Source organism: Panulirus ornatus, chromosome 14 (assembly GCF_036320965.1).
Source record: "Panulirus ornatus isolate Po-2019 chromosome 14, ASM3632096v1, whole genome shotgun sequence".
Lineage (NCBI taxonomy): Eukaryota > Metazoa > Arthropoda > Malacostraca > Decapoda > Palinuridae > Panulirus > Panulirus ornatus.
Window position 1 is genome coordinate 40,770,024 of NC_092237.1, and position 24,847 is coordinate 40,794,870.

Consider the following 24,847-nt stretch of genomic DNA (forward strand, 5'->3'; position numbering starts at 1 on the left):
ACCTGACCCTCAACCCTACTATACCTAATAACCTTGCTCTTTATCACATTTACTCATAACTTTCTTCTTTCACACACTTTACCAAGTTCAGTCACCAGCTTCTGCAGTTTCTCACATGAATCAGCCACCAGCGCTGTATCATCAGCGAACAACAACTGACTCACTTCCCAAGCTCTCTCATCCCCAACAGACTTCTTACTTGCCCCTCTTTCCAAAACTCTTGCATTCACCTCCCTAACAACCCCATCCATAAACAAATTAAACAACCATAGAGACATCACACACCACTGCCGCAAACCTACATTCACTGAGAACCAATAACTTTATACTCTTCCTACACGTACACATGCCTTACATCCTCGATAAAAACTTTTCACTGCTTCTAACAACTTGCCTCCCACACCATATATTCTTAATACCTTCCACAGAGCATCTCTATCAACTCTATCATATGCCTTCTCCAGATCCATAAATGCTACATACAAATCCATTTCCTTTTCTAAGTATTTCTCACACACATTCTTCAAAGCAAACACCTGATCCACACATCCTCTACCACTTCTGAAACCACACTGCTCTTCCCCAATCTGATGCTCTGTACATGCCTTCACCCTCTCAATCAATACCCTCCCATATAATTTACCAGGAATACTCAACAAACTTATACCTCTGTAATTTGAGCACTCACTTTTGTCCCCTTTACCTTTGTACAATGGCACTATGCACGCATTCCGCCAATCCTCAGGCACCTCACTATGAGTCATACATACATTGAATAACCTTACCAACCATTCAACAATACAGTCATCCCCCTTTTTAATAAACTCCACTGCAATACCATCCAAACCTGCTGGCTTGCCGGCTTTCATCTTCCGCAAAGATTTTACTACCTCTTCTCTGTTTACCAAATCATTTTCCCTAACCCTCTCACTTTGCACACCACCTCGACCAAAACACCCTATATCTGCCACTCTATCATCAAACACATTCAACAAACCTTCAAAATACTCACTCCATCTCCTTCTCACATCACCACTACTTGTTATCACCTCCCCATTTGCGCCCTTCACTGAAGTTCCCATTTGCTCCCTTGTCTTACGCACTTTATTTACCTCCTTCCAGAACATCTTTTTATTCTCCCTAAAATTTAATGATACCCTCTCACCCCAACTCTCATTTGCCCTCTTTTTTACCTCTTGCATCTTCTCTTGACCTCCTGTCTCTTTCTTTTATACATCTCCCACTTAAATGCATTTTTTCCCTGCAAAAATCGTCCAAATGCCTCTCTCTTCTCTTTCACTAATAATCTTACCTCTTCATACCACCAATCACTACCCTTTCTAATCAACCCACCTCCCACTCTTCTCATGCCACAAGCATCTTTTGCGCAATCCATCACTGATTCCCTTAATACATCCCATTCCACCCCCACTCCCCTTACTTCCATTGCTCTCACATTTTTCCATTCTGTACTCAGTCTCTCCTGGTACTTCCTCACACAAGTCTCCTTCCCAAGCTCACTTACTCTCACCACCCTCTTCACCCCAACATTCACTCTTCTTTTCTGAAAACCCATACAAATCTTCAACTTAGCCTCCACAAGATAATGATCAGACATCCCTCCAGTTGCACCTCTCTGCACATTAACATCCAAAAGTCTCTCTTTCGCGCGCCTGTCAATTAACACGCAATCCAATAACGCTCTCTGGCCATCTCCTCTACTTACATACGTATACTTATGTATATCTCGCTTTTTAAACCAGGTATTCCCAATCACCAGTCCTTTTTCAGGACATAAATCTACAAGCTCTTCGCCATTTCCATTTACAACACTGAACACCCCATGTATATCAATTATTCCCTCAACTGCCACATTACTCACCTTTGCATTCAAATCACCCATCACTATAACCCGGTCTCGTGAATCGAAACCACTAACACACTCATTCAGCTGCTCCCCAAACACTTGCCTCTCATGATCTTTCTTCTCATGCCCAGGTGCATATGCACCAATAATCACACATCTCTCTCCATCAACTTTCAGTTTTACGCATATCAATCGAGAATTTACTTTCTTACATTCTATCACATACTCCCACAACTTCTGTTTCAGGAGTACTTCTACTCCTTCCCTTGCTCTTGTCCTCTCACTAACCCCTGACTTTACTCCCAAGACATTCCCAAACCACTCTTCCCCTTTACCCTTGAGCTTCGTTTCACTCAGAGCCAAAACATCCAGGTTCCTTTCCTCAAACATACTGCCTATATCTACTTTTTTCACATCTTGGTTACATCCACAGACATTTAGACACCACAGTCTGAGCTTTCGAGGAGGATGAACACTCCCCGTGTGACTCCTTCTTCTGTTTCCCATTTTAGAAAGTTAAAATAATACAAGGAGCTGAGGGTTTCTGGCCCCCCGCTCCCGTCCCCTCTAGTCGCCTTCAACGACACGCGAGGAATGCGTGGGAAGTATTCTTTCACCCCTATCCCCAGGGATAATATATATATATATATATATATATATATATATATATATATATATATATATATATATATATATATATATATATATATATATATATATATATATATATATATATATATATATATATGTATATATATATATATATATATATATATATATATATATATATATATATATATATATATATATATATATATATATAAATATATATATATATATAAATATATATATATATCATTCTTTCTTTTATATATATATATATATATATATATATATATATATATATATATATATATATATATATATATATATATTTTTTTTTTTTTTTTTTTTTTTTTTTTATACTTTGTCGCTGTCTCCCGCGTTTGCGAGGTAGCGCAAGGAAACAGACAAAAGAAATGGCCCAACCCACCCCCATACACATGTATATACATACGTCCACACACGCAAAATATACATACCTACACAGCTTTCCATGGTTTACCCCAGACGCTTCACATGCCCTGATTCAATCCACTGACAGCACGTCAACCCCAGTATACCACATCGCTCCAATTCACTCTATTCCTTGCCCTCCTTTCACCCTCCTGCATGTTCAGGCCCCGATCACTCAAAATCTTTTTCACTCCATCTTTCCACCTCCAATTTGGTCTCCCTCTTCTCCTCGTTCCCTCCACCTCCGACACATATATCCTCTTGGTCAATCTTTCCTCACTCATTCTCTCCATGTGCCCAAACCATTTCAAAACACCCTCTTCTGCTCTCTCAACCACGCTCTTTTTATTTCCATCCATCTCTCTTACCCTTACGTTACTTACTCGATCAAACCACCTCACACCACACATTATCCTCAAACATCTCATTTCCAGCACATCCATCCTCCTGCGCACAACTCTATCCATAGCCCACGCCTCGCAACCATACAACATTGTTGGAACCACTATTCCTTCAAACATACTCATTTTTGCTTTCCGAGATAATGTTCTCGACTTCCACACATTCTTCAAGGCTCCCAGAATTTTCGCCCCCTCCCCCACCCTATGATCCACTTCCGCTTCTATGGTTCCATCCGCTGCCAGATCCACTCCCAGATATCTAAAACACTTCACTTCCTCTAGTTTTTCTCCATTCAAACTCACCTCCCAATTGACTTGACCCTCAACCCTAGTGTACCTAATAACCTTGCTCTTATTCACATTTACTCTTAACTTTCTTCTTTCACGCACTTTACCAAACTCAGTCACCAGCTTCTGCAGTTTCTCACATGAATCAGCCCCTAGCGCTGTATCATCAGCGAACAATAATTGACTCACTTCCCAAGCTCTCTCATCCCCAACAGACTTCATACTTGCCCCTCTTTCCAAAACTCTTGCATTCACCTCCCTAACAACCCCATCCATAAACAAATTAAACAATCATGGAGACATCACACACCCCTGCCGCAAACCCACATTCACTAAAAGCCAATATCTTTCCTCTCTTCCTACACGTACACATGCCTTACATCCTCGATAAAAACTTTTCACTGCTTCTAACAACTTACCTCCCACAACATATATTCTTAAAATCTTCCACAGAGCATCTCTATCAACTCTATCACATGCCTTCTCCAGATCCATAAATGCTACATACAAATCCATTTGCTTTTCTAAGTATTTCTCACAAACATTCTTCAAAGCAAACACCTGATCCACACATCCTCTACCACTTCTGAAACCACATTGCTCTTCCCCAATCTGATGCTCTGTACATGCTTTCACCCTCTCAATCAATACCCTCCCATATGATTTACCAAGAATACTCAACAAACTTATACCTCTGAAATTTGAGCACTCACTCTTATCCCCTTTGCCTTTGTACAATGGCGCTATGCACGCATTCCGCCAATCCTCAGGCTCCTCACCTTGAGTCATACATACATTAGATAACCTTACCAACCAGTCAATAATACAGTCATCCCCTTTTTTAATAAATTCCACTGCAATACCATCCAAACCTGCTTCCTTGCCGGCTTTCATCTTCCGCAAAGCTTTTACTACCTCTTCTCTGTTTACCAAATCATTTTCCCTAACCCTCTCACTTTGCACACCACCTCGACCAAAACACCCTATATCTGCCACTCTATCATCAAACACATTCAAGAAACCTTCAAAATACTCACTCCATCTCCTTCTCACATCACCACTACCTCTTATCACCTCCCCATTTGCGCCCTTCACTGAAGTTCCCATTTGCTCCCTTGTCTTACGCACTTTATTTACCTCCTTCCAAAACATCTTTTTATTCTCCCTAAAATTTAATGATATTCTCTCACCCCAACTCTCATTTGCACTCTTTTTCACCCCTTGCACCTTTTTCTTGACCTCCTGTCTCTTTCTTTTATACATCTCCCACTCAGTTGCATTTTTTACCTGCAAAAATCGTCCAAATGCCTCTCTCTTCTCATTCACTAATAATCTTACTTCTTCATCCCACCAATCACTACCCTTTCCAATAAATCCACCTCCCACTCTTCTCATGCCACAAGCATCTTTTGCGCAATCGATCACTGATTTCCTAAATACATCCCATTCCTCCCCCACTCCCCTTACTTCCATTGTTCTCACCTTTTTCCATTCTGTACTCAGTCTCTCCTGGTACTTCCTCACACAAGTCTCCTTCCCAAGCTCACTTACTCTCGCCACTCTCTTCACCCCAACATTCACTCTTCTTTTCTGAAAACCCATAAAAATCTTCACCTTAGCCTCCACAAGATAATGATCAGACATCCCTCCAGTTGCACCTCTCAGCACATTAACATCCAAAAGTCTCTCTTTCGCGCGCCTGTCAATTAACACGTAATCCAATAACGCTCTCTGGCCATCTCTTCTACTTAAACACGTATACTTATGTATATCTCGCTTTTTAAACCAGGTATTCCCAATCACCAGTCCTTTTTCAGCACATAAATCTACAAGCTCTTCACCATTTACATTTACTACACTGAACACCCCATGTATACCAATAATTCCCTCAACTGCCACATTACTCAGCTTTGCATTCAAATCATCCATCACTATAACCCGATCTCGTGCATCAAAACCACTAACACACTCATTCAGCTGCTCCCAAAACACCTGCCTCTCATGATCTTTCTTCTCATACACAGGTGCATATGCACCAATATCACCCATCTCTCTCCATCAACTTTCATTTTACCCATATTAATCGAGAATTTACTTTCTTACATTCTATCACATACTCCCACAACTCCTGTTTCTGGAGTATTGCTACTCCTTCCCTTGCTCTTGTCCTCTCACTAACCCCTGACTTTACTCCCACGACATTCCCAAACCACTCTTCACCTTTACCCTTGAGCTTCGTTTCACTCAGAGCCAAAACATCCAGGTTCCTTTCCTCAAACATACTACCTATCTCTCCTTTTTTCACATCTTGGTTACATCCACACACATTTAGACACCCCAGTCTGAACCTTCGAGGAGGATGAGCACTCCCCGCGTGACTCCTTCTTCTGTTTCCCATTTTAGAACGTTAAAAAAATACAAGGAGGGGAGGATTTCTGGCCCCCCGCTCCCGTCCCCTCTAGTCGCCTTCTACGACATATATATATATATATATATATATATATATATATATATATATATATATATATATATATATATATATATATATATGAGGTATAGGTTTGTTGAGTATTCCTGGTAAATTATATGGAAGGGTATTGATTGAGAGGGTGAAGGCTTCTACAAAACTTCAGACTGGGGAAGAGCAGTGTGGTTTCAGAAGTGGTAGAGGATGTGTGGATCAGGTGTTTGCTTTGAAGAATGTATGTGAGAAATACTTAGAGCAACAAATGGATTTCAATGTAGCACTTATGGATCTGGAGAAGGCATTTGATAGAGTTGATAGAGATGCTCTGTGGAAGATTTTAAGAATATATGGTGTGGGAGGCAAGTTGTTAGAAGCAGAGAAAAGTTTTTATTGAGGATCTAAGGCATTTGTACGTGTAGGAAGAGAGGAAAGTGATTGGTTCTCAGTGAATGTAGGTTTGCGGCAGGTGTGTGTGATGTCTCAATGGTTGTTTAATTTGTTTATGTATGGCGTTGTTACGGAGGTGAATGCAAGAGTTTTGGAAAGAGGGGCAAGTATTCAGTCTGTTCTGGATGAGAGAGCTTGGGAAGTGAGTCAGTTGTTGTTCGCTGATGATACAGCGCTGGTGGCTGATTCATGTAAGAAACTGCAGAAGCTGGTGACTGAGTTTGGTAAAGTGTGTGAAAGAAGAAAGTTAAGAGTATATGTGAATGAGAGCAAGGTTATTAGGTACAGTAGGGTTGAGGGTCAAGTCAATTGGGAGGTAAGTTTGATTGGAGAAAACCTGGAGGAAGTAAAGTGTTTTAGATATCTGGGAGTGGATCTGGCAGCGGATGGAACCATGAAAAGCGGAAGTCAATCATAGGGTGGGGGAGGGGGCGAAAATTCTGAGAGCCTTGAAGAATGTTTGGAAGTCGAGAACATTATCTCGGAAAGCAAAAATGGGTATGTTTGAAGGAATAGTGGTTCCAACAATGTTGTGTGGTTGCGAGGCGTGGGCTATGGATAGAGTTGTGCGCAGGAGGGTGGATGTGCTGGAAATGAGATGTTTGAGGACAATATGTGGTGTGAGGTGGTTTGATCGAGTAAGTAATGTAAGGGTAAGAAAGATGTGTGGAAATAAAAAGAGTGTGGTTGAGAAAGCAGAAGAGTGAGGAAAGATTGACCAAGAGGATATATGTGTCAGAGGTGGATGGAACGAGGAGAAGTGGGAGACCAAATTGTAGGTGGAAAGATGGAGTGAAAAAGATTTTGAGTGATCGGGGCCTGAACATGCAGGAGGGTGAAAGGCGTGCAAGGAATAGAGTGAATTGGAACGATGTGGTATACCGGGATCGACGTGCTGTCAATTGATTGAACCAGGGCATGTGAAGCGTCTGGGGTAAACCATGGAAAGTTGTGTGGGGCCTGAATGTGGAAAGGGAGCTGTGCCTTCGGTGCATTATTACATGACAGCTAAAGACTGAGTGTGAACGAATGGGGCCTTTCTTATCTTTTCCTAGCGCTACCTCGCACACATGAGGGGGGAGGGGGTTGTTATGCCATGTGTGGCGAGGTGGCGATGGGAACAAATAATGGCAGACAGTATGAAGTATGTACACGTGTATATATGTATATGTCTGTGTGTGTATATAAATGTGTATATTGAGATGTATAGGTATGTATATTTGCGTGTGTGGACGTGTACGTATATACATGTGTATGTGGGCGGGTTGGGCCATTATTCCGTCTGTTTCCTTGCGCTACCTCATTAACGCGGGAGACACCGACAAAGCAAAATAAATAAATAAATAAATATATATATATATATATATATATATATATATATATATATATATATGTATATATATATATATATATATATATATATATATATGTATATACATATATATATATATATATATATATATATATATATATATATATATATATATATATATATATATATATCTATATATATATATATAAGTATACGTATGTAAGTAGGAGAGATAGCCAGAGTGCGTTATTGGATTACGTGTTAATTGACAGACGCGCGAAAAAGAGACTTTTGGATGTTAATGTGCTGAGAGGTGCAACTGGAGGGATGTCTGATCATTATCTTGTGGAGGCTAAGGTGAAGATTTGTATGGGTTTCCAGAAAAGAAGAGTCAATGTTGGGGTGAAGAGGTGATGAGAGTATATGAGCTTGGGAAGGAGACTTGTGTGAGGAAGTACCAGGAGAGACTGAGTACAGAATGGAAAAAGGTGAGAACAATGGAAGTAAGGGGAGTGGGGGAGGAATGGGATGTATTTAGGGAATCAGTGATGGATTGCGCAAAAGATGCTTGTGGCAAGAGAAGAGTGGGAGGTGGGTTGATTAGAAAGGGTGGTGAGTGGTGGGATGAAGAAGTAAGATTATTAGTGAAAGAGAAGAGAGAGTCATTTGGACGATTTTTGCAGGGAAAAAATGCAATTGAGTGGAAGATGTATAAAAGAAAGTGACAGGAGGTCAAGAGAAAGGTGCAAGAGGTGAAAAAGAGGGCAAATGAGAGTTGGGGTGAGAGAGTATCATTAAATTTTAGGGAGAATAAAAAGATGTTCTGGAAGGAGGTAAATAAAGTGCGTAAGACAAGGGAGCAAATGGGAACTTCAGTGAAGAGCGCAAATGGGGAGGTGATAACATGTAGTGGTGATGTGAGAAGGAGGTGGAGTGAGTATTTTGAAGGTTTATTGAATGTGTTTGATGATAGAGTGGCAGATATAGGGTGTTTTGGTAGAGGTGGTGTGCAAAGTGAGAGGGTTAGGGAAAACGATTTGGTAAACAGAGAAGAGGTAGTAAAAGCTTTGCGGAAGATGAAAGCCGGCAAGGCAGCAGGTTTGGATGGTATTGCAGTGGAATTTATTAAAAAAGCGGGTGACTGCATTATTGACTGGTTGGTAAGGTTATTTAATGTATGTATGACTCATGGTGAGGTGCCTGAGGATTGGTGGAATACGTGCATAGTGCCATTGTACAAAGGCAAAGGGGATAAGAGTGAGTGCTCAAATTACAGAGGTATAAGTTTGTTGAGTATTCCTGGTAAATTATATGGAAGGGTATTGATTGAGAGGGTGAAGGCATGTACAGAGCATCAGATTGGGGAAGAGCAGTGTGGTTTCAGAAGTGGTAGAGGATGTGTGGATCAGGTGTTTGCTTTGAAGAATGTATGTGAGAAATACTTAGAAAAGCAAATGGATTTGTATGTAGCATTTATGGATCTGGAGAAGGCATATGATAGAGTTGATAGAGATGCTCTGTGGAAGGTATTAAGAATATATGGTGTGGGAGGCAAGTTGTTAGAAGCAGTGAAAAGTTTTTATCGAGGATGTAAGGCATGTGTACGTGTAGGAAGAGAGGAAAGTGATTGGATCTCAGTGAATGTAGGTTTGCGGCAGGTGTGTGTGATGTCTCCATGGTTGTTTAATTTGTTTATGGATGGGGTTGTTAGGGAGGTGAATGCAAGAGTTTTGGAAAGAGGGGCAAGTATGAAGTCTGTTGGGGATGAGAGAGCTTGGGAAGTGAGTCAGTTGTTGTTCGCTGATGATGCAGCGATGATGGCTGATTCATGTGAGAAACTGCAGAAGCTGGTGACTGAGTTTGGTAAAGTGTGTGAAAGAAGAAAGTTAAGAGTAAATGTGAATAAGAGCAAGGTAATTAGGTATAGTAGGGTTGAGGGTCAAGTCAATTGGGAGGTAAGTTTGAATGGAGAAAAACTGGAGGAAGTAAAGTGTTTTAGATATCTGGGAGTGGATCTGGCAGCGGATGGAACCATGGAAGCGGAAGTGAATCATAGGGTGGGGGAGGGGGCGAAAATCCTGGGAGCCTTGAAAAATGTGTGGAAGTCGAGAACATTATCTCGGAAAGCAAAAATGGGTATGTTTGAAGGCAATAGTGGTTCCAACAATGTTGTATGGTTGCGAGGCGTGGGCTATGGATAGAGTTCTGCGCAGGAGGATGGATGTGCTGGAAATGAGATGTTTGAGGACAATGTGTGGTGTGAGGTGGTTTGATCGAGTAAGTAACGTAAGGGTAAGAGAGATGTGTGGAAATAAAAAGAGCGTGGTTGAGAGAGCAGAAGAGGGTGTTTTGAAATGGTTTGGGCACATGGAGAGAATGAGTGAGGAAAGATTGACCAAGAGGATAAATATGTCGGAGGTGGAGGGAACGAGGAGAAGTGCGAGACCAAACTGGAGGTGGAAGGATGGAGTGAAAAAGATTTTGTGTGATCGGGGCCTGAACATGCAGGAGGGTGAAAGGCAGGCAAGGAATAGAGTGAATTGGATCGATGTGGTATACCGGGGTTGACGTGCTGTCAGTGGATTGAATCAGGGCATGTGAAGCGTCTGGGGTAAACCATGGAAAGCTGTGTAGGTATGTATATTTGCGTGTGTGGACGTATGTATATACATGTGTATGGGGGTGGGTTGAGCCATTTCTTTCGTCTGTTTCCTTACGCTACCTCGCAAACGCGGGAGGCAGCGACAAAGCAAAAAAAAGAAAAAAAAAATGTGTATATATATATATATATATATATATATATATATATATATATATATATATATATATATATATATATATATATATATATATATATATATATATATATATATATATATATATATATATATATATATATATATATATATATATATATATATATATATATATATATATATATATATATATATATATATATATATATATATATATATATATATATATATATATATATATATTTATATATATATATTTCTTTTTCTTTCTTTCGTACTATTCGCCATCTTCCGCGTTAGCGAGGTAGCGTTAAGAACAGAAGACTGAGCGTTTGAGGGAATATCCTCACCTGACCCCTTCTCAATTCCTTTTTTGGGAAAATTGAAAAAAACGAGAGGGGAGGATTTCCAGCCACCCACTCCCTCCCCTTTTAGTTGCCTTCTGCGACACCCATGGAATACGTGGGAAGTATTCTTTCTCCCCTATCCCCAGGAATAATATATATATATATATATATATATATATATATATATATATATATATATATATATATATATATATATATATATATATATATATATTTTTTTTTTTTTTATTTTATTCTCCCGCGTTTGCGAGGTAGCAATAGATATATATATATATATATATATATATATATATATATATATATATATCCCTGGGGATAGGGGATTAAGAATACTTCCCACGTATTCCCTGCGTGTCGTAGAAGGCGACTAAAAGGGGAGGGAGCGGGGGGCTGGAAATCCTCCACTCTCGGTTTTTTTTTTTTTTTTTCAATTTTCCAAAAGAAGGAACAGATAATTGGGCCAGGTGAGGGTATTCCCTCAAAGGCCCAGTCCTCTGTTCTTAACGCTACCTCGCTAATGCGGGAAATGGCGAATAGTTTGAAAGAAAAGAAAAAAAGAATATATATATATATATATATATATATATATATATATATATATATATATATATATATATATATATATATATATATATATATTACAGATTTATCATATTTATTTTGCTTTCTCGCTGTCTCCTGCGTTAGCGAGGTAGCGCAAGGAAACAGACGAAAGAATGTCCCAACCCACCCACATACACATGTACATACATACACGTCAACACACGCAAATATACATAACTATACATCTCAATGTACACATATATACACACACACACAGACATATACATATATACACATGTACATAATTCATACTGTCTGCCTTTATCTATTCCCATCGCCACCTCGCCACACATGGAATAACATCCTCCTCCCCACTTATGTGTGAACGTAGCGTTAGGAAAAGACAACAAAGGCCCGATTCCTTCACACGCAGTCTCTAGATGTCATGTAGTTATGCACCGAAACCACAGCTACCTTTCCACATCCAGGCCCCACAAAGCTTTCCATGGTTTGCCCCAGACGCTTCATATGCCATGGTTCAATCCATTGACAGCATGTCGACCCTGGTATACCACATCGTTCCAATTCACTCTATTCCTTGCCCTCCTTTCACCCTCCTGCATGTTCAGGCCCCGATCGCTCAAAATCTTTTTCACTCCATCTTTCCACCTCCAATTTGGTCTCCCACTTCTCGTTCCCTCCACCTCTGACACATATATCCTCTTGGTCAATCTTTCCTCACTCATTCTCTCCATGTGACCAAACCATTTCAAAACACCCTTTTCTGCTCTCTTTACCACAATCTATTTATTTCCACACATCTCACTCACCCTTGCATTAATTACTCGATCAAACAACCTCGCACCACATATTGTCCTCAAACATCTCATTTCCAGCACATCCACCCTCCTGCGCACAACTCTATCCATAGCCTACGCCTCGCAACCATACGACATTGTTGGAACCACTATTCCTCCAAACATACTCATTTTTGCTTTCCAAGATAATGTTCTCGACTTCCAAACATTCTTAAGGCTCCCAGAATTTTCGCCCCTCCCCCACCCTATGATTCAATTCCGCTTCCTTGGTTCCATCTGCTACCAGATCCACTCCCAGATATCTAAAACACTTTACTTCCTCCAGTTTTTCTCCATTCAAACTTACCTCCCAATTCACTTGACCAAACTCAGTTACCAGCTTCTGCAGTTTCTCACGTGAATCAGCCACAGCGCTGTATCTTCAGCGAACAACAAATGACTCACTTCGCATGCTCTCTCATCCACAACAGACTGCATACTTGCCCCTCTTTCCAAAACTCTTGCATTCACCTCCCTAACAACCCCATACATAAACAAATTAAACAACCATCGACACATCACACATCCCTGCCGCAAACCTACATTCACTGAGAACCAATCACTTTCCTCTCTTCCTACACGTACACATGCCTTACATCCTCGACAAAACTTTTCACTGCTTCTAACAACTTTCCTCCCACTCCATATATTCTTAATACATTCCACGGAGCATCTCCATCAACTCTATCATATGCCTTCTCCAGATCCATAAATGCTACATACAAATCCATTTGCTTTTCTAAGTATATCTCACATACATTCTTCAAAGCAAACACCTGATCCACAAATCCTCTACCACTTCTGAAACCACACTGCTCTTCCCCAATCTGATGCTCTGTGCATGCCTTCACCCTCTCAGTCAATACCCTCCCGTATAATTTACCAGGAATACTCAAGAAACTTATACCTCTGTAATTTGAGCACTCACTCTTATCCCCTTTGCCTTTGTACAATGGCACTATGCAAGCATTCCTCCAATCCTCAGGCTCCTCAGCATGAGTCATACATACATTAAATAACCTTACCAACCAGTCAACAATACAGTCACCCTCTTTTTTGATAAATTCCACTGCAATACCATCCAAACCTGCTGCCTTGCCGGCTTTCATCTTCCGCAAAGCTTTTACTACCTCTTTTCTGTTTACCAAATCATTTTCCCTAACCCTCTCACTTTGCACACCACCTCGACCAAAACACACTATATCTGCCACTCCATCTTCAAACACATTCAACAAACCTTCAAAATACGCACTCCATCTCCATCTCACATCACCAATACTTGCTATCACATCCCGATTACCCCCCTTCACCGAAGTTAGCATTTGCTCCCTTGTCTTACGCACTTTATTTACCTCCTTCGAAACATCCTTTTATTCTCCCTAAAATTTAATGAGACTCTCTCACCCCAACTCTCATTTGCCCTCTTTTTCACCTCCTGCTCCTTTCTCGTGACCTCCTGCCTCTTTCTTTTATATATATCCCACTCATTTGCATTTTTCCCATAAAAAATCGTCCAAATGCCTCTCTCTTCTCTTTCACTAATACTCTTACTTCTTCATCCCACCACTCACTACCCTTTCTAATCAACCCACCTCCCACGCTTCTCATGCCACAAACATCTTTTGCGCAAGCCATCACTGCTTCCCTAAATACATCCCATTCATCCCCAACTCCCCTTACCTCCTTTGTTCTCACCTTTTTCCTTTCTGTACTCAGTCTCTCCTTGTACTTCCTCACACAAGTCTCCTTCCCAAGCTCACTTACTCTCACCACTCTCTTCACCCCAACATTCTCTCATCTTTTCTGAAAACCCATACAAATCTTCACCTTCGCCTCCACAAGATAATGATCAGACATCCCTCCAGTTGCACCTCTCAGCACACTAACATCCAAAAGTCTCTCTTTCGCGCGCCTATCAATTAACACGTAATCCAAACACGCTCTCTGGCCATCACTCCTATTTACATACCTATACTTATGTATATCTCGCTTTTAAACCAGGTATTCCCAATCACCACTCCTTTTTCAGCACATAGATCTACAAGCTCTTCACCATTTCCATTTATAACACTGAACACCAAATGTATACCAATTATTCCCTAAACTGCCACATTACTCACCTTTGCATTCAAATCACCCATTGCTATAACCCGGTCTTGTGCATCAAAACCACTAACACACTCATTCAGCTACTCCCAAAACTCTTGCCTCTCATGATCTTTCTTCTCATGCCCAGGTGCATATGCACCAATAATGACCCATCTCTCTCCATCAACTTCCAGTTTTACACATATCAATCTAGAATTTACTTTCTTACACTCTATCACATACTCCCACAACTCCTGTTTCAAGAGTAGTGCTACTCCTTCTCTTGCTCTTGTCCTCTCACTAACCCCTGACTACTCCCAAGACACTCCCAAACCACTCTTCCCATTTACCCCTGAGGTTCGTTTCACTCAGAGCCAAAACATCGTTTCCTTTCTACAAACATACTACGTATCTCTCCTTTTTTCTCATCTCGGTTACATCCACACACATTTAGACACCCCAAACTGAGCCTTCGAGAAGGATGAGCACTCCACGTGTGACTCCTTCTTCTGTTTCCCCTTTTAGAAAGTCACATATATATATATATATATATATATATATATATATATATATATATATATATATATATATATATATATATATATATATATATATATATATATATATATATATATATATATATATATATATATATATATATATATATATATACATATATATATATATATATATATATTATTATTTATATCATATTATACTTTGTCGCTGTCTCCCGCGTTTGCGAGGTAGCGCAAGGAAACAGACGAAAGAAATGGCCCAACCCCCCCCCATACACATGTATATACATACGTCCACACACGCAAATATACATACCTACACAGCTTTCCATGGTTTACCCCAGACGCTTCACATGCCTTGATTCAATCCACTGACAGCACGTCAACCCCGGTATACCACATCGCTCCAATTCACTCTATTCCTTGCCCTCCTTTCACCCTCCTGCATGTTCAGGCCCCGATCACACAAACCTTTTTCACTCCATCTTTCCACCTCCAATTTGGTCTCCCTCTTCTCCTCGTTCCCTCCACCTCCGACACATATATCCTCTTGGTCAATCTTTCCTCACTCATTCTCTCCATGTGCCCAAACCACTTCAAAGCACCCTCTTCTGCTCTCTCAACCACGCTCTTTTTATTTCCACACATCTTTCTTACCCTTACAATACTCACTCGATCAAACCACCTCACACCACACATTGTCCTCAAACATCTCATTTCCAGCACATCCATCCTCCTGCGCACAACTCTATCCATAGCCCACGCCTCGCAACCATACAACATTGTTGGAACCACTATTCCTTCAAACATACCCATTTTTGCTTTCCGAGATAATGTTCTCGACTTCCACACATTCTTCAAGGCCCCCAGAATTTTCGCCCCCTCCCCCACCCTATGATCCACTTCCGCTTCCATGGTTCCATCCGCTGCCAGATCCACTCCCAGATATCTAAAACACTTCACTTCCTCCAGTTTTTCTCCATTCAAACTCACCTCCCAGTTGACTTGACCCTCAACCCTACTGTACCTAATAACCTTGCTCTTATTCACATTTACTCTTAACTTTCTTCTTCCACACACTTTACCAAACTCAGTCACCAGCTTCTGCAGTTTCTCACATGAATCAGCCACCAGCGCTGTATCATCAGCGAACAACTGACTCACTTCCCAAGCTCTCTCATCCCCAACAGACTTCATACTTGCCCCTCTTTCCAAAACTCTTGCATTTACCTCCCTAACAACCCCATCCATAAACAAATTAAACAACCATGGAGACATCACACACCCCTGCCGCAAACCTACATTCACTGAGAACCAATCACTTTCCTCTCTTCCTACACGTACACATGCCTTACATCCTCGATAAAAACTTTTCACTGCTTCTAACAACTTTCCTCCCACACCATATATTCTTAATACCTTCCACAGAGCATCTCTATCAACTCTTTCATATGCCTTCTCCAGATCCATAAATGCTACATACAAATCCATTTGCTTTTCTAAGTATTTCTCACATACATTCTTCAAAGCAAACACCTGATCTACACATCCTCTACCACTTCTGAAACCACACTGCTCTTCCCCAATCTGATGCTCTGCACATGCCTTCACCCTCTCAGTCAATACCCTCCCATATAATTTACCAGGAATACTCAACAAACTTATACCTCTGTAATTTGAGCACTCACCCTTATCCCCTTTGCCTTTGTACAATGGCAACATGCACGCATTCCGCCAATCTCAGGCACCTCACCATGAGTCATACATACATTAAATAACCTTACCAACCAGTCAACAATACAGTCACCCCCTTTTTTGATAAATTCCACTGCAATACCATCCAAACCTGCTGCCTTGCCGGCTTTCATCTTCCGCAAAGCTTTCACTACCTCTTCTCTTTTTACCAAATCATTTTCCCTAACCCTCTCACTTTGCACACCACCTCGACCAAAACACCCTATATCTGCCACTCTATCATCAAACACATTCAACAAACCTTCAAAATACTCACTCCATCTCCTTCTCACATCACCACTACTTGTTATCACCTCCCCATTTGCGCCCTTCACTGAAGTTCCCATTTGCTCCCTTGTCTTACGCACTTTATTTACCTCCTTCCAGAACATCTTTTTATTCTCCCTAAAATTTAATGATACTCTCTCACCCCAACTCTCATTTGCCCTTTTTTTCACCTCTTGCACCTTTCTCTTGACCTCCTGTCTCTTTCTTTTATACATCTCCCACTCAATTGCATTTTTTCCCTGCAAAAATCGTCCAAATGCCTCTCTCTTCTCTTTCACTAATACTCTTACTTCTTCATTCCACCACTCACTACCCTTTCTAACCAACCAAATATATATATATATATATTATTATACTATATTTATGTTGCTCAAGTCTAACAGAAAGATCCTTACCAGTCTGACCAACATAAAATCTATCACAGTTTCCACAAGGAACTTTATAGATGCAACCAAGAGAATTTTCTGGTGAATTCCTGATTAAGATGTTCTTTATAGTATTATTGTTGCTAAAGGCAACATTTACATTAAAGGATTTAAACAACATGGGAAGCAAAGTGAAATTATTATCAAAAGGGAGAACTAAAAGATTCTTGGTGTCAATGGGAGGTTGGGTCTCAATTCTATAAAACGATTTCTTTGCTAACTTAAGTGATTTATCAATGAAAGATCTAGGGTACTTTAACTTAGATCCAATAGAATATATCTTCTCAAACTCATCATCAATAAACTCTGGACTGCATATACATAATGCCCTTAGGAACATAGATTGAAATGATGATAATTTAACTCTGTCATGTTGAGATGAGTAATAATGGATATATGAGAATACATTGGTGGGTTTTCTGTATATGCTAAACTTAAACTTGTTTCCTTGTCTATGGATCATGCAATCTAAAAATGGTAACATACCATTATTTTCATTTTTTACAGTAAATTTGATGGAAGGTACTAAATTGTTAAGTAAGGGAAGAAATATTTGTAAATTTTCATTTGTTGGCCAAACACAAAGAACATCATCTACATACCTAAACCAATTTGCATTAGAAGGTAAGATATCCTTTAGTAATTTTGTTTCAAAAAATTCCATATAAAGATTACTTAGTACAGGTGAAAGAGTGTTACCCATTGCCATACCAAATTTTTGAGCATAATAATCTTCACTGAATTGAAATACACAGTCTTTTATACACAATTTTATCAGTTCAATGAAATTAGACTTTGAAACAGGTAAATGAATATCATCCAAGACATCAAATAAATATTCTAGAAGGTCATCAACTGGAACTTTAGTGAAAAGTGAGGAAACATCAAAGCTAACTAGTTTGAAATCAAAATTAATAAAAACTTCTTACACACACACACATTCTTCGAAGCAAACACGTGATCCACACATCCTCTACCACTTCTGAAACCACATTGCTCTTCCCCATTCTGATGTTCAGTTCATGCCTTCACCCTCACAATCAATACCCTCCCATAGAATTTCCCAGAAATACTCAACAAACTTATGCCTCTGTAATTTGAACATTCACCTTTATCCACTTTGCTTTTGTACGGTGGCAATATACTTGCATTCCGCAAATCCCCAGACACTTCACCATTATCCATACCTACATTGAATATCCTTACCAACCATTGAACCACATAGTCACCCCGTTTCATAAAAAATTCAACTGCAATATCACCCAAACCCTCCGCGTTGCCGGATTTCATCTTCAGCAAGGATTTCTTAACCAAACCATTCTCCCTGACCCTCTCACTTCGCACACCACCCCGTCCAAAACACCCTACATCTGCCACTTTATCATCGAAAAAATACTCACTCCATCTTCTCACTTCATCACTAACTGTTATCACTTCCCCACTTGCCCCATTCAACGATGTTTCCATTTGTTCTCTTGTCTTTCGCACGTTGTTTACCACCTTACAAAGAATCTTTTGTTCTCCCTAAAGTTAAATGATACTCTCACCTCAATTCTCATTTGACCTCTTTTTCAACCCTTGCACCTTCCTCTTGACCTCCTACCGCTTTCTTGCATACAGTTAACTGTCATTAGCACTCCTTCCTTGTAAGTATCGTCCAGACGCCTATCTTTTTTCTTTCAGTAACAACTTTACTTAGTCATTCCGCTACTCACTATGGTGTAACCAAGATGAGAAGAAAGGAGATATAGGTAGCATGTTTGAGGAAACAAGCCTGGATATTCTGGCTCTGAGTGAATCGATGCTCAAGCATAAAAGAGAGGAACGGTTTAGGAAAGTCTTGGGAGTAAAGTCACGGGTTCGAGAGAGGACAAGAGCTAAGGAAGGAATAGCACTACTCCTGAGGCAGAAGTTGTCGAAGTGCATGATAGAGAGTACGGAAGAAAATTCTTGATTGCAGTGGGTAAAACTGAAAATGAATGGAGAGAGATGGGTGATTATTGGTGATTATGCACCTGGTCATGAGAAGAAAGATCATGAGAGGCAAGTGTTTTTGGGAGCAGCTAGGTGACTGTGTCAGCAGTTTCGGTGCACGAGACCGGGTAGCAGTGATGGGCAATTTTAATCCAAAGGCGAGTAATGTGGCAGTTGATGGTATAATTGGTGTACATGGGTATTCACTGTGAATGAAAATGGTGAAGAGCTTGTGGATTTGCGTGCTGAAAAAAGAGGTTATTTTGAATACCTGGTTTAAAAAGAAAAATATACATAAGTATACGTATATGAATAAAAGAGATGGTCAAAGGGCATTTCTAGATTACATGTTAATTGAAAAGTGTGTAGAAGAGAAACTTTTTGGATATCAATATGCTGTGGAGGTGAAGGAAATTATTTGTAGAGCTTTTCGAAAAGAAGAGGGAATGTTGGGGAGAAGAGATTGGTGAGAGTAAGTAAGCTTGGAAAGGAGACTTTGTGAGGAAGTACAAGGAAAGATTGAGTGATGAACGGCATAAGGTGAAAGCAAATGGCGCAAGGGGAGTAGGTAAGGAATGGGATGTATTTGGGGGAAGCAGTAATGGCCTGTGCAAAAGATGCATATGGCATGAGAAAGGTGGGAGGTGGGCAGATTAGAACGAGTAGTGAGTGGTGGGATGAAGAAGTAAGGTTGTTAGTGAAAGAGAAAAGAGAGGCATTTGGACGATACGTGCAAGGAAGGAGTTCAAATAGTTTGGAGATGTATAAGAGAATGCGGCAGGAGGTCAAGAGGAAGGTGCAAGATTGAAAAAGAAGGCAAATGAGAGTTGGAGTGAGAGAGCATTATTAGACTTTAAAGAGAATTTAAAAATGTTTTGGAAGGAGGTACATAACGTGAATAAAACAAGAGAACAAATTGGAAAATCGGTGAAGGGGGCAAGGAGGGAAGTGATAAGTTAGTGATGAAATGACGAGGATGGATTGAGTATTTTGAAGGTTTGCTTAATCTCTCTTATGATAGTATGGCAGATGTAGGGCGTTTTGGTTGGGGTGGTTTGCGATGTGAGAAAGTCAGAGAGAGTGGTTTGGTGAAGAAAGAAGAGCTGGTGAGAGCTTTGCAGAAGATGAAATCCGGCAAGAGGGTGGGTTTGGATGATATTACAGCTGAATTTATTAAGAAAGGGGTGACTGTTGTTGACTGATTAGTAAGGATATTCAATATGCATATATGGATGATGGAGAAGTGCCTGGGGCTTGGCGGAATACATGCATAGTGCCACTGTACAAATGCAAATGGGATAAAGGTGAGTGTTCAAACTACAGAGGCATAAGTTTGTTGAGTATTCCTGGGAAATTGTAGAGGAGGGTAATGATTGAGAGAGTGAAGGCATGTACAGAGCATCAGACTGGGGAGGAGCAATGTGGTTTCAGAAGTGGTAGAGGATGTGTTGATCAGGTGTTTGCCTTGAGGAATGTGTGTGAGAAATACTTAGAGAAACAGGTGGATTTGTATGTGGGATTTGTGGATCTTGGTATAGCATGTGTCAGGGTGGATAGTGATGCTTTGTGGAAGATCTTAAGAGTAAACGGTATGAGAGGTAATCTGCTCAAAACAGAGAGAAGCATAGACGACAAAATTCATGCTAAGCGAGTTACATCGCATGTTATTCACTAGATTCCGTGTATATGCACAGGTTGGCGGCGGTGGAGACGGGGCGATGGAAACGGTGAGGGCGTGCCCGTCTCCCCTTTGAGGAGCGTTGATGTATTTTAGGCCTTATCCAAACAGAAACATGTGGTAGGAACAATTAGAAGAAAGTATAATATTATGAGATTGCAAGACCTTTTTGGGAAAGGTATTACTCACGTAACGTCATGCAAATTGATTCATGATATTTTACTGTTGAATAAATAATGGTATTAACTTAGTAATTTAAGTTAGGATTATCTTAATCTTCTGTAATGTGTTCCATTATTTTGAGAACAATAGATGTTTTGTTTTAAATCATATTGTCAAATTCCTTTATGTATTTCATGAAATGTAATATATTATTTGTAACTAAAGCTGTGATCAATAAACTATCTATGTATCTCTCTATCTATTTATCTATGTCTGTCTGGTGACTGTGTACCCTTTACCCTGTCAGGTGTGGCTGTGTATCTGCCTGGTGAGTGTGTCCCCTTTACCCTGGCAGGTGTGGCTGTGTATCTGCCTGGTGACTGTGTACCCTTTACCCTGTCAGGTGTGGCTGTGTATCTGCCTGGTGACTGTGTACCCTTTACCCTGGCAGGTGTGGCTGTGTATCTGCCTGGTGACTGTGCTGGTGGGTCCGCTTCTTTACATGGTGACTCGCCTGCTGGTGGTGTACCTGGACGAGGAAGACAGTGTCCACTATTCCCTACAAAGCTTCAGCTTCAACATGTACAGGAACCTGATGGTTCAGGGCAACCGGATCACCTCCCACCGCTGGTCCCTACGTTTCATCTTCATCACCTGGTACTTCTTTTCCTTCTATATACAAGGTATATATAAAACACTAGAAGATTAGTGATCTTTTACTTATTATATTACCTGTCACGTGTTACGAACCTCATCCCTTATGGGTATATAATCAGCCCATAGTCCCAATATCGGCTTCTGTTAACAGAGAGATTTGGGCTTGACGCAGATTCCCTTAACATCTGACTAACATCTACCAGATGACGCCCGCTTGATATATATACACTTCTCCCACTACCAACACTGGTCAAATACCAAACACAGTGGTAATAAAGTTATGAAAATATATTTACATCAACAACAATAAACATATGCTCTATATGAAATCAAAAAAAGAATTCCTCTTAATATAATGATCTCCCACTATTCATTTTACTTAGCAAATCTTAGGCAAATACCTGGCCTGAGTTTACAATATATTTCCTTGAAATCACTAGATGTGTACGGATGATATACATATACCCAACAGCGTTGTGCCACATCCAACCCAAAGGCTATTCAGAGGGAGACCGCGAACAGAACATAAACATTCCAACATTTATCTACTCTTGTATACAAGAACTTCCCATTCTTCTATCTTATCTCTTACATATTTCTTGGTCTTCTATGAATTGTAATAAAATGAGCAATATCTACTACTAGTTCATCAACAATAAGATAAACAAAATTTCATACTGTGACATACACAAATAGATTTTTCAAAAGAATATAATGTACGTTAGATAGAAAAAATGAGCATGTAATGGGTAACAAAAACAACTATTAGAAATAAGGGGAGCTAATTGTAACATATGACATTAGCAACAATATATATATATATATATATATATATATATATATATATATATATATATATATATATATATATATATATATATATATATATATATATATATATATATATATATATATATATATATATATATATATATATATATATATTATATATATATATATATATATATATATATATATATATATATATATATATATATATATATATATATATATATATATATATATATATATGGGGAGGTGAGAACAGGTAGTGGTAATGTGAGAAGAAGATGGAGTGAGTATTTTGAAGGTTTGTAGAATGTGTTTGATGATAGAGTGGCAGATATAGGGTGTCTTGGTCGAGGTGGTGTGCAAAGTGAGAGGGTTAGGGAAAATGATTTGGTAAACAGAGAAGAGGTAGTAAAAGCTTTGCGGAAGATGAAAGCCGGCAAGGCAGCAGGTTTGGATGGTATTGCAGTGGAATTTATTAAAAAAGGGGGTGACTGTATTGTTGACTGGTTGGTAAGGTTATCTAATGTATGTATGACTCATGGTGAGGTGCCTGAGGATTGGCGGAATGCGTGCATAGCGCCATTGTACAAAGGCAAAGGTGATAAGAGTGAGTGCTCAAATTACAGAGGTATAAGTTTGTTGAGTATTCCTAGTAAATTATATGGGAGGGTATTGATTGAGAGGGTGAAGGCATGTACAGAGCGTCAGATTGGGGAAGAGCAGTGTGGTTTCAGAAGTGGTAGAGAATGTGTGGAACAGGTGTTTGCTTTGAGGAATGTATGTGAGAAATACTTAGAAAAGTAAATGGATTTGTACGTAGCATTTATGGATCTGGAGAAGGCATATGATAGAGTTGATAGAGATGCTCTGTGGAAGGTATCAAGAATATATGGTGTGGGAAGCAAGTTGTTAGAAGTAGTGGAAAGTTTTTATCGAGGAGGTAAGGCATGTGTACGTGTAGGAAGAAAGGAAAGTGATTGGTTCTCATTGAATGTAGGTTTGCGGCAGGGATGTGTGATGTCTCCATGGTTGTTTCATTTGTTTATGGATGGGGTTGTTAGGGAGGTGAATGCAAGAGTTTTGGAAACAGGGGCAAGTATGCAGTCTGTTATGGATGAGAGAGTTTGGGAAGTGAGTCAGTTGTCGTTCGCTGATGATACAGCACTGGTGGCTGATTCATGTGAGAAACTGCAGAAGCTGGTGACTGAGTTTGGTAAAGTGTGTGAGAGAAGAAAGTTGAGAGTAAGTGTGAATAAGAGCAAGGTTATTAGGTACAGTAGGATTAAGGGTCAAGTCAATTGGGAGGTAAGTTTGAATGGAGAAAAACTTGAGGAAGTAAAGTGTTTTAGATATCTGGGAGTGGATCTGGCAGCGAATGGAACAATGGAAGCGGAAGTGAATCATAAGGTGGGGAGGAGGCGAAAATTTTGGGAGCCTTGAAGAATGTGTGGAAGTCGAGAACATTATCTCGGAAAGCAAAAATGGGTGTGTCTGAAGGAATAGTGGTTCCAACAATGTTGTATGGTTGCGAGGCGTGGGCTATGGATAGTTGTGCGGAGGACGGTGGATGTGCTGGAAATGAGATGTTTGAGGACAATATGTGGTGTGAGGTGGTTTGATCGAGTAAGCAATGTAAGGGTGAGAGAGATGTGTGGTCATAAAAAGAGTGTGGTTGAGAGAGCAGAAGAGGGTGTTTTGAAATGGTTTGGTCACATGGAGAGAATGAGTGAGGAAAAATTGACCAAGAGGATATATGTGTCAGAGGTGGAGTGAACGAGGAGAAGTGGGAGACCAAATTGGAGGTGGAATGATGGAGTGAAAAAGATTTTGAGCGATCGGGGCCTGAACATGCAGGAGGGTGAAAGGCGTGCAAGGAATAGATTGAATTAGAATGATGTGGTATACCGGGGTCGACATGCTGTCAATGGATTGAACCAGGGCATGTGAAGCGTCTGGGGGTAAACAATGGAAAGTTCTGTGGGGCCTGGATGTGGAAAGGGAGCTGTGATTCGGTGCATTATTACATGGCAGCTAGAGACTGAGTGTGAACGAATGGGGCCTTTGTTGTCTTTTCCTATTGCTACCTCGCACACATGAGGGGGGAGGGGGTTGTTATTCCATGTGTGGCAAGGTGGCGATGGGAATGAATAAAGGCAGACAGTATGAATC

General features: G+C 40.1%; 1 protein-coding gene across 1 annotated transcript in view; it reads left to right on the forward strand.

Moving 5' to 3' along the window:
* Positions 1-24,847, forward strand: part of LOC139753538 (glutamate receptor ionotropic, delta-1-like) — an 80,276-nt gene that overhangs the window by 26,871 nt on the left and 28,558 nt on the right. The window contains exon 3 of the mRNA XM_071670186.1: positions 21,681-21,912. Within this exon, the coding sequence (XP_071526287.1) occupies positions 21,681-21,912 (232 nt within the window). The remainder of the gene's footprint in view (positions 1-21,680; positions 21,913-24,847) is intronic.